The 18,331-nt window shown below is 39.9% G+C and overlaps 1 protein-coding gene across 1 annotated transcript in view; it reads right to left on the bottom strand.

Moving 5' to 3' along the window:
• Window positions 1–18,331, bottom strand: part of cps1 (carbamoyl-phosphate synthase 1, mitochondrial) — a 119,033-nt gene that overhangs the window by 64,898 nt on the left and 35,804 nt on the right. The window contains exons 21-25 of the mRNA XM_055878266.1: window positions 13,452–13,570; window positions 9,354–9,495; window positions 2,104–2,169; window positions 1,709–1,772; window positions 1,258–1,439 (exon numbers count right to left, since the gene is read on the bottom strand). Coding sequence (XP_055734241.1) covers window positions 1,258–1,439; window positions 1,709–1,772; window positions 2,104–2,169; window positions 9,354–9,495; window positions 13,452–13,570 — 573 coding nt within the window. The remainder of the gene's footprint in view (window positions 1–1,257; window positions 1,440–1,708; window positions 1,773–2,103; window positions 2,170–9,353; window positions 9,496–13,451; window positions 13,571–18,331) is intronic.

Below are 18,331 nucleotides of genomic sequence, written 5' to 3' on the forward strand. Positions count from 1 at the left end.
TGATGCGATGCAAGTGCCTCCTCTCCCATGTACTCATTTGTTTTTACGAGCATATACCCATGTGGGTGATTGAAAGATGAAAAAAGTGTGTGTGGATCTCATTCAACAGGACAATGGCACAACACACCTCCAGGCTGTGTAAGGGCTATTTGACCAAGAAGGAGGGTGATGGAGTGCTGCATCAGATGACCTGGCCTCCACCATCACCCGACCTCAACCCAATTGAGATGGTTTGGGATGGACCGCAGAGTGAAGGAAAAGCAGCAAACAAGTGCTCAGCATATGTGGGAACTCCTTCAAGACTGTTGGAAAAGCATTCTAGGTGAAGCTGGTTGAGAGAATGCCAAGAGTGTGCAAAGCTGTCATCAAGGCAAAGGGTGGCTACTTTGAAGAATCTCAAATATAAAATATATTTTGATTTGTTTAAAACTTTTTTGGTTACTACATGATTCCATGTGTGTTATTTCATGGTTTTGATGTCTTCAGTATTATTCTACAATGTAGAAAATAGTATACATAAAGAAAAACCATGGAATGAGTAGGTGTGTCCAAAGTTTTGACTGGTACTTTATGTATACATTTATTTAGCAATGCTCACTCACGCAACGTGGCCGATTTGGTCAGCATGTTATGAGATCTTATAAGTTCTGCTAATGTCACTTTTCGTGAATTTTTAAGCATTTCTGTAATAAAAAAAAGCACATAAAAGCTTCATAATTCATAAAGGTCATATTAACTGACTAATTTGATCTCATAGAACTAAACTTATAAGATTGCCTAAGCCTGTGTGAACATAATTCCTCATTTATCCCAAAACACTATTCTTTCCCCATTCATTCTCCCCATAGGAAGGTCTGAACAAACCAGAGGTAAATCATTTCCGGGTTTTAGGACTACAAGCTGACAAGCTCTATATGTCTGCTGAAGAACGACAAGACAGAGCAATGAGAAAACTAGTTTTTATCAGTCATGGTAATTAAAGTGCTGAAAAAAATTGTCTCCCTATTTAAAAAGAAGATGGAGAACAAGCTGTTAAGGAAATTTTTTGTTTTGGTGCAGGTACAGCTAACTAGCACCAAAATAATATTGCGATATGGTCAAAACGATACGATATATCGTCAAAAATAACATCCCGTTATGTAACTATTGATTTCCCCCCCCATCACTAATGTGTGTGCGTATACGTGTATGTGTGCTTGTGCACATCTGTGCGTCTGTGTGTCTCTGAACGTTCATGTGTGTGTGTTGACTTCTCACCTCTTGCTGTGTGATGTCCAGAATGCGTTCCAGAGTCAACTCTTCAAAGTACAGGCGGTCACATTCGTCAAAGTCCGTGCTGACAGTCTCAGGGTTGTGGTTTACCACCACTGTCCGCCTGCCCATCTGACGCAGGGCTCGGATACTGGACACTGCACACCAGTCAAATTCCACACTGCTCCCTAGTGGACAGGAGGGATAACAAAAACGTAATTATTGTATTATTATAACTCAAAATGTTCAAATATTGATTTGATTGAATTTATTTTGGTTTGATACATGTTAGTTACGACAACGAACACACATGACAGAGGAGTTGGCGGATCGCAAACAGATCTGCTACCATAGAAAATGTTTTTAAAAATGACAAAATAGATATATGTCTGCTACCACCAGGCTAGAGTAAAACCATTCATTAGTATGTTGAGAACACCATGATAATGCATCTCACCAATGTGATAGGGACCACATCCCAGCACCATGACACCGTGGTCCTTGAACTCCAAGTCATGCTCCTGTTGAATGGACACAATGACACAGGTTAGAAAGATTGAAAAAGTGTCTAACTTTGACAAACACAATGCATGGGAAAAAAACATGAAGGACTACATACTCATATCTTCTCAAATAAAGGTATTGCTTATACTATTAAGAATTGCAGTGTGTTTACATCCCTTAGCCGTTTACCAAAAAAAGTGGTGGGGTGTCCACTTTGTTCTTGTTTATACTGCAGATTGGCCTTAAAAAAAAATCAAATTCAGGAGCTAACGTGCGGCACCAAAAAATTAATGGACATTGGACAAATACATTATGAATTCACATCAGTTAAGCAGGATAAGGACTCGCCTGTCCATGGTAGGTACAGTACAGGTAGTTGGTCACAGCAGGGTACTCTGCAGCAAGTGTGTCAATCTGAACAGAAAAGAAAAACTGATGTCTCCTGCAATACAGAACCTACTCATTAGACTACTATGAACACGTGACAATGTGATATGTTTTTTTTGTTTTTTTTGGGGGGGGGTGGATCAGCTTAATATTGCGGAAAGAATGTTGCTTCCAATGTAATTGTCTGCATCATTTCCAATCCCCCATATTTTTTGGGGTAAATATATATATCCATTCACGTATGCATACATATACACATATATACATACACATACCTACATAGACATACATACTTTTTTTAAAGAGTATACCTTTATTATTATTCCCCGCAAACCCTACCACCGATCCCCCAATTGGAGTAAACTGATAAACATTTCTGTTTTTACCTTCAATTTATACATCTTATACACATTTTACAGACACAGTCTACTTTATAATAGTTCTCTCTTGTTTGTTCTTAGTCCTTCCTCTATTTCTGTTGTCCATCCAGTTTGATTTCCACTTGTAACTGTGCTATTTCACAATAGCTCCGCACCTATACACATTTCACAGATCCCGTATGCCCTACATTGTTTATCTTGTTATTAGTCCCACCCTTCAGCTCCACTCAACCTTTCCCATCTATCTTCCAACATCATCCATTTCGGATTTTTATTTGCCATATATTTTTCAACTGTGCTGTGATGCTTCACAAAAGATTTGAATCTTCCTATTCTCATAGCTTCCACGGATTGTAAATTAAAAATATTTTTTTTTGCTAAAATAATTATTATATTATTGATTGATTGACTATGGCTTTTCAGATCCCCCAGTATTGCTATCTGTAGCGTTAGTTCTACGCAAATGTTGCAATTCTTCAACCATTCCTGGACCTGTGACCAAAAATGAGCTACATGCGGACAATACCAAAATAAGTGGTCTAATGCCTCCTCACAGCAGAATCTACAGAGCTGGGAAGATTGTATCCCCCATATATATAACATTCTATCAGTTGCAAGAATTTTGTACAATAATTTAAATTGAAAAATTCGAAGTTTTGAATCCGGCGTTGTTTTGCGTATCAATTCATAAACGATGTGCCATGGAATGGGTACATCGAAAATCTCTTCCCAACTATTTTGCAATTTATATGGCACAGCTGTAAGTTTTTTGGTCCTTAAATGAAATTGGTATATGTTTTTATTTATCACACTTTTCTTTAACCATTTATGTTCTTTAATATAAGGCCGACATACAAGTTCCTTACTTTTATCCCCTTCCACCTGCCTCTTCCATTTTTGTGGTAATGCTGCAATTAATTGGTTGTAATTTTGGGTAGAGCAGACATTTCCATATGTCTGTGTTAGCTGCATGTGTGACATTACTCCACCAGTCCTATTTATGATATCATTCACAAAAATTATACCTTTTTTAAACATTTCTTCGATAAATACAGTTTTCTTATCAATTACTATATTTGAATTTAACCACAAGATTTGTTGTACTATTTGTTCCGTCCTTTCAGGTGGATTCAACTGAAATTGCAACCAACTTTCTAAGGCTTGTTTAAAAAATAAAGATATTTTGGAGATTATTTCCTTTTCAAGCAACCGAAAGTGAGCAGGTGTAATCTGAATAAAGGGGAAAAGGCCCTTCTTGAACATAGGATGAGACATTCGTACCAATCTACTAGAGAACCAGTTTGGATTTAAGTATAACTTTTGTATGACTGATGCCTTTAGTGAGAGGTCTAATGCTTTAATATTTAATAATTTCTGCCCTCCGAATTCATATTCGTTATATAAATAGGCCCTTTTAATTTTATCTGGCTTGCCGTTCCAAATAAATTTGAATATTTTTTGTTCATATAATTTAAAAAGCAGGTCACTAGGTGTAGGCAAAACCATAAGGAAATAGGTAAACTGTGATATGATTAAAGAGTTAATCAGGGTGATTTTCCCACAAATAGACAGGTATTTTCCTTTCCATGGTAGCAAGATCTTATCTATTTTTGCTAACTTTCTATAAAAATTTATTGGAGTGAGATCATTTCTTTCTTTTGGGATTTGTATACAGAGTATGTCCACATCACCGTCAGACCATTTAATTGGTAAACTACATGGCAATGTAAAATGTGTATTTTTTAGTGATCCAATACGTAATATGGTACATTTATCTTAATTTGGTTTTAATCCAGAGAGGATAGCAAATGTATCTAGATCCTCTAAGAGGCCGTGGAGAGATTCTAGTTGTGGTTTTAAAAGAAAACATGAATCATCAGCGTACAATGACACCTTAGTTTTTAGGCCCTGGATTTCTAATCCCTTAATATTAATGTTTGATCTAATTTTAACAGCTAACATTACGATGGCAATAATAAATAGATATGCCGATAGTGGACAACCTTGTTTTACTCCTCTAGATAGTTTAAAACTTTCTGAGATGTAGCCATTATTTACTATTTTACACCTAGGGTTACTATACATAATATTTACCCATTTTATAAGAGATTCCCCAAAATTGAAATATTCTAGGCATTTATATATAAACTCCAGTCGTACTTTATTAAAAGCCTTTTCAAAATCAGCTATGAAAACCAGGCCTGGTGTCCCCGATATTTCATAGTGTTCCATTGTTTCCAGTACTTGCCTTATATTATCTCCAATGTATCGTCCATGTAAAAAACCTGTCTGATTAGGATGAATAATATCTGACAAAACTTTTTTTATTCTATGCGCCAAGCATTTTGCTAGGATTTTTGCATCACAACACTGAAGTGTAAGAGGTCTCCAATTTTTTAAATGGACTGGATCTTTATATATACCACTTGGGTCCTGTTTCAGTAATAATGATATCACACCTTCTTGTTGCGTGTCTGATAATCTATCATTTATATAGGAGTGGTTAAAACAAGCTGATAATGGTCCTTTGAGTATATCAAAAAAATGTTTGTATACTTCCACTGGTATGCCATCCAGTCCTGGAGTTTTCCCATCCTTAAAGGCCCCAATTGCATCAAGTAGTTCCTCCTCTGTAATTAGGCCTTCACATGAGTCTTTCTGTACAGATGTTAATTTTACATTATTATTAGGGAAAAAATCCATACAATTAGTTTCAGTTAGTGGAGATGGAGGAGCCTGAAACGAAAATATATTCTTAAAGTACTTTACTTCCTCTTTCAAAATATCATTTGGTGAATCATGCGTGACTCCATCATTTGTAACAAGTTTTAATACGTTTTTTTTTGGTAGCATTTCTATATTGAAGATTGAAAAAGAATTTGGTGCATTTTTCCCCATATTCCATCCAGTTCGCTTTATTTTTGTAATATATTACACTGGATCTTTCTTGAATAAGTTCCTCCATTTCTTTTTGTTTTTCCTCTAACTTATTCTGTGCCTCTATGGTACCGTTTTTATTGTTATCTAACTGTACTGTTAGTCCTTCAATTTCCTTTGTTAATATGGACTCTTTTGATCGAAATTGCTTTTGTTTTATAGATGAGTACTGAATTGCATGGCCTCTAAAGGCACACTTAAAAGTGTCCCATACAATATGGGGATCTGCTGTACCTATGTTATGTCTAAAAAAGTCAGTTATAAATTCTTCTGTCCTAGTTCTAAACAATTTATCATCTAGTAGGCTTTGATTAAATTTCCAATATCCTCGCCCACGTGGAAATTCTGTAAGAGTAATATATATGCCAATTATGTGATGGTCCGACCGCATTCTGTCCCCTATCAAACACTTTTTAACTTTTGGTGCCAGAGAGAATGATATAAGAAAGTAGTCAAGGCGACTAGCTTGATTAAGCCTCCGCCATGTATATCTCACTAGGTCAGGGTATTTAAGTCTCCATATATCCACTAATTCCAATATATCCATGACATTCCTGATTTCCTTAAGTGCCTGAGGGTGATAGTTTGTAGTGTGATTTCCTTTCCGGTCCATAGAGGTATTTAAGACCGTATTAAAATCTCCCACTATAATAATAGAGTCTAGTGTTGCTTGTAGAGTTGATACATTCTTATATATATTGTCAAAGAAGCTTGGATCATCATTATTCGGACCGTATAGGTTAATAAGCCATATATGTTTATTGTCCAATAACATATTTAAAATAATCCATCTACCTTGAGGATCTGTTTGGACAAGTTGCACATTTGGATCAAAGTTATTATTAATTAAAACCATCACCCCTTTTGAATTTCTTTGCCCATGGGAGAAATATATTTTGCCCCCCCAGTTCTTTTTCCACAAAACTTAATCTAAAACTGTCGAATGGGTTTCCTGTAAACAGTAGATATTATAATCCTTCTTTTAGCCAGGTAAATACTGATCGTCTTTTCTTATTATCTGCTAAGCCATTACAATTGTAACTGGCTATACTTATTTCACCACTTACCATAATGAGACACACCTTTCAATTATTTTTATCAAAATATATGTTTGTAAACGTCCTATTAAAAAGTAACATAATGATTGAGTGTCTATATAGTTGTACCATGACATTTGCATCTCCACTAAGCAAACCTCCAATTGGTCCCCACTATTCCACCCGCCAAAAGCCCCCATCTCGAGTTGGGTTGTCATCCCAATGCCCGGCAGACCACCCCCGACCCCCCGCATCGCACAGCCCCGGACCGACTGGGATCCATCCTTCGAAAAGTGCACACAGCACCATCCACCGAACCGAAGCAGATCCATTGCCAAATGCATTTCCATCGCCCTCACCTCGATTTTTATTACATATTGCTGTGAATCATCCTCTATAGTCCCTAACATCTTTTACTTCTTCCTTCGCAACAGTTGTGGGATACACACATACACCCACACACATTCAGCCCTTACCCCCACACAACCATAAGCTCACCCTCTCAACAATTGCACCATCCCAGAGCCCAACTCAAGATGGGTCATGATTTACAAATGTACTTGCAGTTGCAGCTGCATGAGAAGGCCTGCAAGACCGCGCAAAAAATGAGCATAAATGTAGAGATTTATTTACCATTGTCACATCCTAGATGATGGAGGTCAAATGTACACCTTCTTCCTGAAAACACCCACAATACGGTCATCCATTTTGACCATGTTCCCAAGCATCTCCATGCAGTCCGATTGGTTTCGTGCCACCAGGGCCACAATAATATACCCCCTCTCTGAATGTCCGAGTGTGACCCCCTCCCCATGGGTTACTGCAGCTAGTGTTGCCAGCACTGCCACTGCCTGGGTGGGGGCACCCCACCGGAATCCCCACCGGCTAGGTACAAGGTCGTCAAGGTTCTCATTAGCAGCTTTGAGAATTTCCTTGTTTATTATGCTCTCCCTTTAGGGGGCTTTGGCTTTGCAGGACCAACCCTGCCAAGCAGGCTCAGAATCTTGAGGGGGCAGTGCTGCTCATGGTCCCTGTCCTCATTTGGCTGCATACAGACCGTTTACAGCATGCACATAAAACAGTTAGGGACTTCTCCTTAGTATCTGGGCCATTCATGTGAGTGTCTAGGGTATAGGGCCATGGACCGTACCATTAAAATAGGATAATAAATAATTAGATAAAATTTATTTTAAAAATGTAGTTCCCCATGATAGGACAATAAATAAATAAGACGTATAATTCATTATAAAAGTATATCCATCATTTGAACAACATTGAAAGCCCTCTCATACCCGGCCCACAGCAATACACTGGCTCTGGGATATGCAACTATTTCATTACTCACTCACTCAACTTTCCAAACATAACAAATAAAAATAAACACACACCACACCATCCACACATACTGTGCCTTCTGTTTACTTAGTTTTTATCTTCACTATGTAGAAATAGTGCTTGTGTTCAATTAGTTATATGTGAAGATTTATAGAAAAGCTATATTTTGTATTGTATTGTTACAATCAGTAACCGGGCTTGAATTGTGTTTATTTTCCTCATTTATGAGAACTTTGTAATTTTTAAAATAACCATGGAGTAATCTTTGTGTCTCTGAACAACTGGTTATCAATATATAGTTTATCCACGACGAGAGCTACTCGTTTCGCTTTCAATCTATTTTCTTTGAAAATTGGATACAGAACTTTGCGACGTTCTGCAATTTCTTTCGGAAACTGATCATTCATGCCAATTTTGGTCCCAGCAAGTCTTTTACCCAGGCTTTTAACCATTATTTTATCTTTAAATAAAGCAAATTTGGCAACGATTGGGCGTTCGTACCTCTGCCCTCTCTGTCCGAGGCGGTGTACACGTTCAAGTTGGATCTTATCGATAACTTCGCGTGGAATCTGAAGCGCTGCAAAAAGGAACTCTCTAACTACAGATTCAGGAACCTCTCCTTCTTTCTCTTGGATACCTGTAAGTACCAAATTCTCTCTCATGGATCTAGTTTGTATGTCCAGTAAGCATTCTTTCAGAACGTTGTTCTCCTTTTTAAATTCATTCATTTCGGTTTCAATCTTATTGACCGTCCCTTTTAGCGCGTGTGTTTCCTTCTCCAATGTCGCAGCTTTTTCATCACTCATCTCTAGGCTTGCCTTCAAGTCTTTTATATCTTTACTAACTAATTCAAGTATACCCAGTTTGTCATTTATTGATTTTAACAGATCGGTTTCGACCTTTACCATTGCCGGTGTTGAGAATATTAGATCATCCGTGTCGGTTGAGGAGTCACGTTTTCGTTTTTGATTCGGTTCCCCTGTCTTATTCTCCGTCATGTTTGGGTGTTGCTTGTTTTCGTAATATTTGTCGATAAATGTCTCTAGTCTTAGGATTTGTTTTGTGTTATTATCCAGATTGAAGGTTATCACCCACCAGATTATTTAGTGCTAATATTTTAGTCTAATTTAGCAGATATTTCGAATATTATGTTTTATCTTGAGGTGCTCTACATAACTTCGTTCAGTCCGCCATTACCTTTACGTCCGCCGTCTACGTCCTACGTCTACGTAAAATCCTACGTCTGTGATATGTTTGTGCACAATGCTTTTGTTTAGTAGGCCAAGGTAAGTCTGAAGGTCTGTCGCTAGGAGAGCGATGTCAGAGAGGTGTCACGTGGAGGTGAGGGACGTCGTTAGCCTGAATGTTAATTTCAACTCCTGTGGGAGATACTCAATGCGTCCCAGATGGCACCCTATTCCCAATATAGTGGACTACTTTTAAGAAGTACACTATGTAGGGTAGTGAAAAGGGTGCCATTTGGGACACATACATGGACCATGACCCGGGGGAGGCTGCTCACCTGTTTCACCCAGGGTTTAATGTTCTGACCCAGCCTCAACACTCTGGCCTCCCCCTCACTGGAGCCCAGGGCCTGGCCCACCTGGCGGTCTGAGAAGCCGTCCTGTTTAGCCTTCAGCAGCAGGGTCTGGGGTAATGTTGCACTGAGGAGAGAAACCAAGATCTGAGCTTAAAGGTTAAATACATATGCACACTGAATGTAGCACTTAGAAAACATGTGTGTTGGGCAACTCCCTCTGCACCAGGCCAGTGATTGGAGTCGTTTAACCCTCTAGTCTAAGCCAGGGGGAGGGTTCTACTTAGCTAACATATGACAGTTTTTAAGATGGTCATACCATGGATCATTAAGCTTTTTGATTTAGAATTTTAAAATAATAAACTAATAGTAAACTAATTATATATTTTTGGCATTACTCCTATTAGCTCCTATGCACTGAATATCAGATTCACTACGTGAAAAAAAATTGAATCTAAAGGAAATTCGTATTGTTTTTGTTGACATGTACAGTGCATTCGGGAAGGTATTCAGACCCCTTGACTTATTCCAAATTTTGTTACGTTTCAACAGTTATCTAAAATTGATTAAATCGTTCCCCCCACCATAATCAATCTACACATAAAACCCCATAATGACAAAGCAACACCAGGGTTTTTCAATTTTTTGGCAAATGTATAAAATAAAACTGAAATATCACATTTACATAAGTATTCCGACCTTTTACTCAGAACTTTGTTGAAGCAACTTTGGCAGCGATTACAGCCTCGAGTCTTCTTGGGTATGATGCTACAAGCTTGGGGAGTTTCTCCCATTATTCTCTGCAGATCTTCTCAAGCTCTGTCAGGTTGGATGAGGAGCATCGCTGTAAAGCTATTTTCAGGTCTCTCCAGACATGTTCGATGGGGTCAAGTCCACTCAAGGACATTCAGAGACTTCTGCATTGTCTTGGCTGTGTGCTTTGGGTCGTTGTCCTGTTGGAAGGTGAACCTTCACCCCAGTCTGATGTCCTGAGCGCTCTGGAGCAGGTTGTCATCAAGGATCTCTATACTTTGCTCCGTTTATATTTCCCTCAATCCTGACTAGTCTCCCAGTCCCTGCCGCTGAAAAACATCCCCACAGCATGATGCTGCCACCACCATGCTTCACCGTAGGGATGGCGCCAGGTTTCCTCCCGACACGACTAGGGCTATTACGGTAACCGTATTACTGCCACACCGGCGGTCAAGAAGGCAGTCAAATTCCACGAGACCTTTTAGTCACAGTAACTAGGCTTCTCCAAGCTCTGATGCTGCTGATGGTCATTAGTAGCCTACCAAACTTGCTAACTGCCTGGTACTCAGCACCCCATTGTCCATCTAATCACTCTGACATCAATGCAAATGTGATCGAAAATCTAATCAAACACTTCATGAGAGCCCATGAGCTCATGTTGCTCAACATTTCTATAGGCCATGCAATTGCAAATTGAGAAAACAAGAGCGATGGCCTCTATTAAGAGGAGGATCCCATCAGATTTCTATAGGCTAGGCTATTATATTTATTTCTCAACTTTCCTAATATTAAGCACATTATTTATCTTTACAGCAGGAGTATAGCCTACCTGGCTGGCATGAAAATGAACCGTGGGGAAAAGAGTCCTCCATTCACTATTTAAATACATAGATGACATGTCTTTTTTCCCGCTGCCCGTTTCGAGACAGGTGCACAATATTCTATATAAAAATACATGTCACATATATTATTTAGTATATATAAAGGCAAGAATAAAATCAAGAATAGTCTGATGGATGACAATATAACCCTATCACTTGTGAATTATATATTATCACTTGTGAATGATGTCCAGAGTAAGGCAAGAAGCAATGCATAACTTTTTTTTGCGATGTGTAGCCTAGCCCATAGGCCAATATGTTTTCATCACAACACAAGTGGCCAAATTACTTCTTAAAATGTATCCACAATATGGGGGACAGTAGATTGACATAGGCTAGTGCTTTTGCTGTTCATTAAGTACTCCAAGCGGGCTGTCATGTGCCTTTTACTCAGGGGCTTTCCTTCTGGCCACTCTAACATAAAGGCCTGATTGGTGGAGTGCTGCAGAGATGGGATAACCTTCCAGAAGGACAACCATCTCCACAGAGGAACTCTAGAGTTCCGTCAGTGACCATCGTGTTCTTGGTAACCACCTTGACCAAAGCCCTTCTCCCCCGATTGCTCAGTTCGGCCGGGCGGCCAACTCCAGGAAGAGTCTTGGTTGGTTCCAAACTTCTTCCATTTAAGAATGATGGAGGCCACTGTGTTCTTGGGGATCTTCATTGCTGCAGATTTTTTGGTACCCTTCCCCAGATCTGTGCCTCAACACAATCCTGTCTAGGAGCTCTATGGACAATTCCTTCAACCTCATGGCTTAGTTTTTGCTCTGACATGCACTGTCAACTGTGGGACCTTATATACTGTGTGTGCTTTTCAAAATCATGTCCAATCAATTTAATCTACCACAGGTGGACTCCAATCAAATTGTAGAAACAGCTCAAGGATGATCAATGGAAACAGGATAAACCTGAGCTCAATTTCAAGTCTCATAGCAAAGGGTCTGAATACATATGTAAATAAGGTTTCTGTTAATTATTTGAAATACATTTGCAAACATTTCCAAAAACCTGTTTTCGCTTTGTCATTATGGGGTATTGTGTGTAGATTGATAAAGGAAAACATTTATTTGATCCATTTTAGAATAAGGCTGTAACATAACAAAATGTGGAAAAAGGGAAGGGGTCTGTATAATTTCCAAATGCACTGTATTTAACCCCTTATTTTTGGCACTAAACTATCTCCATATATACACACCTCTATTAATTTTATTAACTGGGCGTCCTAGAGCAAAACAACCGACATGTATGTGTTCATGAGAGACTCACCTTTCTACAGAAGGGTCATATTAGTGTGTAGCCTAAACTGTTCGTACGCTACAGACAGAACTTGGCAGAAGAGGCAGTACCGACTTCAGACGAGTCCCGTGACGTTTGTGGGAGCCGTAAAGCAAAACACAGAATACCATTGTGTTCCTGAGACAAACCGTTCGCATTATTTACACGTTTTGTTTAGAAGACCGATTTTCAGGATGTCTACGGTCTGACAAACACCGCTCTAGCTCTGCCACCTTTCACTGCAGATGCGGAAGGGCGATATCGGTGGATGCGGTAGATTGAGACGCAGCCCATCAAAGAAACTTATATCTCTAGCTTAAACTGATGGATGTTGTTATTATGCTAATTGTATTTCCACAGCACTGTGGAAATAGTAGGAGAAGTGCGTTTTAAATTCCACTGCAGTTTGTCCAGAGAAAAAAGATCTAAAAAGGTAAAGAAAATAATAAGTGAATCACAAGACGTGCTTAACAGCACACGATGAGAATAGCCCTGGTGGTATGGTGTCTGTGTGTGTTTCTTCTGTGTAGGATGGTGGCCGTTCGTGGGTGTGTGTATATAGGGACTATCTGCTGGTAGAGTACAGACAAGCCCACACACACATGCACGCGCACACGCACACACACCAGCCAGGCCATGGGTTATATGACTAAGGTAATTGACATGCCTGAAGCACACCCGTGTCTGCTCTGTATCAGCTGCTCTGCTCTCCTCCCACACAGGGCACAAAATCTCCTCTATCCCTCCATCGCTCCTCTCCAGCATCCCTCCAACCTGGGCATAGCCATGGCAGGAGGGTCATACAAATTTGAATAGAAGAGAGGCGGGTGGACGGAATGGAGACAGGCTGAAGAAGACGATTGGTGGAGAGAGAGAAAAAAAAGTGGAGAGAGGTGCTAAGACACTTGAGGAGAGGAGGACTGAGAGACTGGAGGAGGAGAGGTGGACTGGCTGAGAAGAGGGAGGAGGAGTATATTTCTACAGCAGGAGGGATAGAGTAATGGGTGAGCTGCTAAGGGGCATCAAGAGCACATCCCCATTGGACTGACAGTCTCAGTTTAACTGTGCCCTCATAGCATCACCTAGTGGTAGAAGTGTTAAATGCATCAAGTATTTTTTTCATAACAGTGAAATTCGTGTGTTTGTGTGTGTGTGTGTGTGTGTGTGTGCCTACCTGTTGAACTGGCTCAGGTGCTGCTCCAGCTCTGTGATGCGTCGTAGCTTGTATAGGAACCACTTGTCTATGGCAGTGAGATGGTGGATGTGGTCTACAGTCACACCACTGTGAAGGGCCTAGAGAGATACCGGGAGAGGGTCAGTCAATACAATACGGTTTTACTCATCTCACCTTACCTTCTGCTTTACTCTCAACTCACACACGCACGCACACACACAAACAGAGAATCAAATCATTCTAAACCCTCATGATAATAACACAATTCAACCTGTTCTAACACCTGTGCTTTTAAATGCGCTACCACCTGCTGGTAAGAACAACCAGTCAATCAATTATGATGAGACATTCAAGTCTCACGACTGACAAAGTAAGTTACATGAAAACCATGATGATAAAAACACAACCTATGCAGAACATGAGAAAACATTCAGTTGAGTTGTGTGATGGAGTAATCAGACATTGTTGAGTGGAGTCCTTCTCATACAGGGAATGATGCAGTGTAATTGTGAGCTGTGTCTGCTGCGGTGCCTTCGGAATATAAAGCAGGGCCCAATGAGCCGTGACGGGCCCAGCTCCAACACACACACACATTCCAGCACTGCTCTGTCTGTTACCTGGGCATGTGTGGGACGCAGCACAAGGCAGAAGGACACACGCAGCACTAAGTGGTGCCTTTCAGCCATGTGTGATTCACATGGACAGGCTGTTTAATAGAAGACATAACCAGCTCACAATGAAATTAGGCACTGAGAGAAAGAAAATGCTGAAATTACACACACACACACTCTCTGCTGCCAGGCTAACCTTGAGTGTTATTGGCGTCTCATAGCGTGATACGATTGGGCCCATTACTTCTTAATACATCGTACAAGCATCAATCATTTCACCCAGCACTCAATGAAGTATTCCTCACTCCGTTCCTCTCCCACACATACACCAGGGTTCCAGACTGCCACCATTTGACTTGGCTGTACAAGTTCCATTTTTATTTTAATATTTTTTTTATTTTTTTTCAAGCTCTGTCATGTTGGCTGTTGATCACTGCTAGACAGCCATTTTCAAGTCTTGCCATAGATTTTCAAGCCAATTAAGTCAAAACTGTAACTAGGCCACTCAGGAACATTCAATGTCGTCTTGATAAGCACCTCCAGTGTACATTTGGCCTTGTGTTTTAGGTTATTGTTCTCCTGAAAGGTGAATTTGTCTCCCAGTGTCTGTTGGAAAGCAGACAACCAGGTTTTTCTCTAGGAAGTTTCGCCTGTGCTGAACTCTATTTCCTTCATTTTGATCCTAAAAAAACTCTGTGGTCCTCGCTGATGAACGCATACCCATAATATGATACAGACACCACCCTGCTTGAAAATATGAAGAGTGCTACTCACTGATGTGTTGGATTTGCCTCAAAAATAACACTTTGTATTCAGGCCAGAAAGTGTATTTCTTTGACACATTTTGTTGCAGTTTTACTTGAGTGCCTTATTGCAAACAGGATGCCTTATTCTGTACAAGCTTCCTTCTTTCACTCTGTCATTTAGGTTAGTATTGTAGAATAACTACGTTGTTGATCCATTGATCGATCCTGAGTTCTCCTATCACAGCCATTAAATTGATTTAAAGTCAACACTGGCCTCATGCTGAATTCCCTGAGCGGTTTCCTTCCTCTCCGGCAACTGAGTTAGGAAGTACGCCTGTATCTTTGTAGTGACAAGGTGTGTTGATATACAATCCAAAGTGTAATTATTAACTTCAACATGCTCAAAGGGATCATCAATGTCAGATTTTTTTTTTAACCCATCAACCAATAGGTGCCTATATTTGTGAGGCATTGGAAAACCTCCCCTGGTCTTTGTGGTTGAATCTCTGTTTGAAATTCACTGCTCGACTGAGGGACCTTATAAATGTTAAACACTATTATTGCACACTGAGTCAGTCCATGCAACTTATTATGTGACTTGTTAAGCAAATATCTACACCTGAACTTATTTAGGCTTGCCATAACAGAGGGGGTGAATACTTATTGACATTTCACATTTTCAAAAATGTCTAAAAACATAATTCCACTTTGACATTATGGCGTATTGCGTTTATGCCAGTGACACAAAATCTAAATGTAATCATCTTTTAATTCAGGCTGTAACACAACAAAATGTGGAAAAGGTCAAGGGGTGTGACTACTTTCTGAAGGCACTGTATGTTAAGTTCATGTTTTAAGTATCCCTATATTTCTGTTATTACGGGGCTATCACTCAGTCAAGAGTGCGCATGCGCAGGAGGTCTTGGTCGTTGTTGGACCTAGCCTGGAGTGTGATGGCTACTTGTAGTGTGTTCATATAGTATAGTAAACTTTGTTAAACTGGAACCTTGTGGTTGTGTCATTTGGAGTTAACATTGGTAGCAGAAGATGGCTTCTAACTACAACGTGCCACCTCGCTTCGACGAGAAGAGGTCGTACGAAAGTTGGAAAAATGAACTGGGAATCCGGATACGCGTTACTAATCTGGACGTGAAAAAGCAAGCACTTGCGGTGGTATTATCGCTCGAGGGAAGAGCGAGAGATACAGCACTGGAAATATCCGTTGAGGATTTGAACAAGGATGACGATATGGGAACTTTGATCACAGCACTGGATTCTGTATTTCTCAAAGAGAAAGACCGTGCCTACGAGGCATATTCAAACTTTGACAGTGTTACGAGAGATATTTCGGTTGCAATGGCGGACTACATCATTGATTTCGAACAGAGGTACAATAGGATGCGCAAGTACGACATGGTTCTCCCAGATGCAGTGTTAGCGTTCAAGTTGCTAGACACTGCTTGTCTAGATGGTAGGGAGAAACAGTTGGCTTTGACTGCTTGTACTGTGCTGACTTTTGCATCTATGAAGTCGGCACTAAAAAGAATATTTGGTGAGAAGACGTCTGTCGCGCCAATAACAGATGGAATGCAAGTGAGTGACGCAGCATATTACACCGAGCAGCAGAGAAAAGGCGCCAACAAGTCACGTTCTCAAGACAACCAGAAGAGGGCGCCATTTCCCGGCACAAATCCACTGGACAAATTTGGAAGGAGATCGAAATGTGCAATTTGTCAAAGCACTTACCATTGGGTTAAAGACTGTCCTCATAAAAATGAACAAGTTAAACAGAGGAAAATGTAAACACAGAGATAGAGCAGTGTAACATTACACTGTTTTCAAATGAATCTGCTTTTGATACTGAGATTTTAATAGTTGAATCCTTAGGATCTGCTGTGATTGATACTGCATGTACACGGACAGTGTGTGGTGCAAAATGGCTTGATAGCTATGTCAGTGAACTAAATATGAAAGAAGTACAAAATATGATTGACACACCAAGCAACAGAGCTTTCAAATTTGGAGATGGGAGAATTGTCCATTCTACCAAGAGAGTTAAGATACCAGCAAAAAATGGTCAGACTAAGTGTCAGATTGAAACAGAGGTGGTCCCTACAGATATCCCCTTACTATTAAGCAAAGCTTCCCTCAAGAAGGCAGGGGCTGTACTAGACATAAAAAATGACCAGGCAGTGATGTTTAAACAACCAGTGACTCTTGAACTTACTACCTCAGGCCACTATTGTGTAAACATTTTAGACAAAGACATCACACAGACTCCATGCAAAAATGAGATTCTGACTGACACAGAGAACATGAAGATTCTGACAGTCACAGAGAACATGAGCACTAAAGAAAAACACAAAGTATTGTTAAAGCTTTACAAACAGTTTGGACATGCTACAGTTAACAGACTTCAGAAGTTACTCAGCAGTTCAGGGAATAATGATGATGAGAAGTACGAAACTGGAAACAAAGTGTATTACAAACGAGTTGACTGTCAAGAGTGGAAAGGACCGGGAGTAGTCATTGGTCAAGATGGTGTGGTGATATTTGTGAGGCACGGAGGCATGATTGTCAGGGTGCATCACTCAAGATTGCGGAAAGTAAATGATCAACAAGATAGAGAGGCTGTTGCTGAGAATCAGTCTTCTCATGAAAATGACAAAAAGGACACAGTAACAGACACAAACCTACCAGATGTCGCATCCAATGATATGGACAACGAGACTGACACAGGAAATGGAGTAGAGACCTTCAACCATGCCAAGGGTAATACTGTTGAGCGTTCAAATGAGGAAAACATTCAACAGCCACATGTGTTAAAACCTCTTCTGGCTGCAGGGTGAATATTGAAAAAACTGGAAAATATGCGCACATTTTCGAACGGCCTCTTAAGAAATTTTTGATCTTACAATATGCATATATTTACTACTATTGGATAGAAAACAGTCTATAGTTTCTAAAAACGTTTGAATTATTTCTCTAAGTTGAACAGAACTATTTTTACAGCCCATTTCCTATCCAGAATTGAGATTTCCAAATGCGATGTCTCTCTTTAAGACCTTGTCTATAAAAGGTCATGTCACTTAGGACCGTAGAAACACGTCACACGCCTTCATCTGGGTGTAATGCGGAAGTGAGAGAAAAAAGCAGTTGAATATCTCTTCCAGGGGCTGAACACAACATCTTCTAGTGAGACCTGCGCAGTTAAAAAAAAATTCTGGGCGCGAGGTAGAACCTGGACTCGGCTCCTGGAATACGCTCATTAAAGGTGAATATGACCTCTGGCTACGATATTATTTGATACATGTCACAAAATCATCCTAAAGTATGTTTTTTCAATATACTTTAATTATATTATTGCAATTTATTCTGGACTTTAGACGTGATGCTTTGGAAGAATTTTTTGAAGAAAGAGAGATTAGCGCCGCACGGCCATTGTGCTTGCTAACCCAAGAGGGAAATAGTTCGTTCTGGAACCCAACTAAAGACTGTACTGGACAATGGACCCCTTTACAAC

This window comes from Salvelinus fontinalis, chromosome 23 (assembly GCF_029448725.1).
Source record: "Salvelinus fontinalis isolate EN_2023a chromosome 23, ASM2944872v1, whole genome shotgun sequence".
Taxonomy (NCBI): Eukaryota; Metazoa; Chordata; class Actinopteri; order Salmoniformes; family Salmonidae; genus Salvelinus; species Salvelinus fontinalis.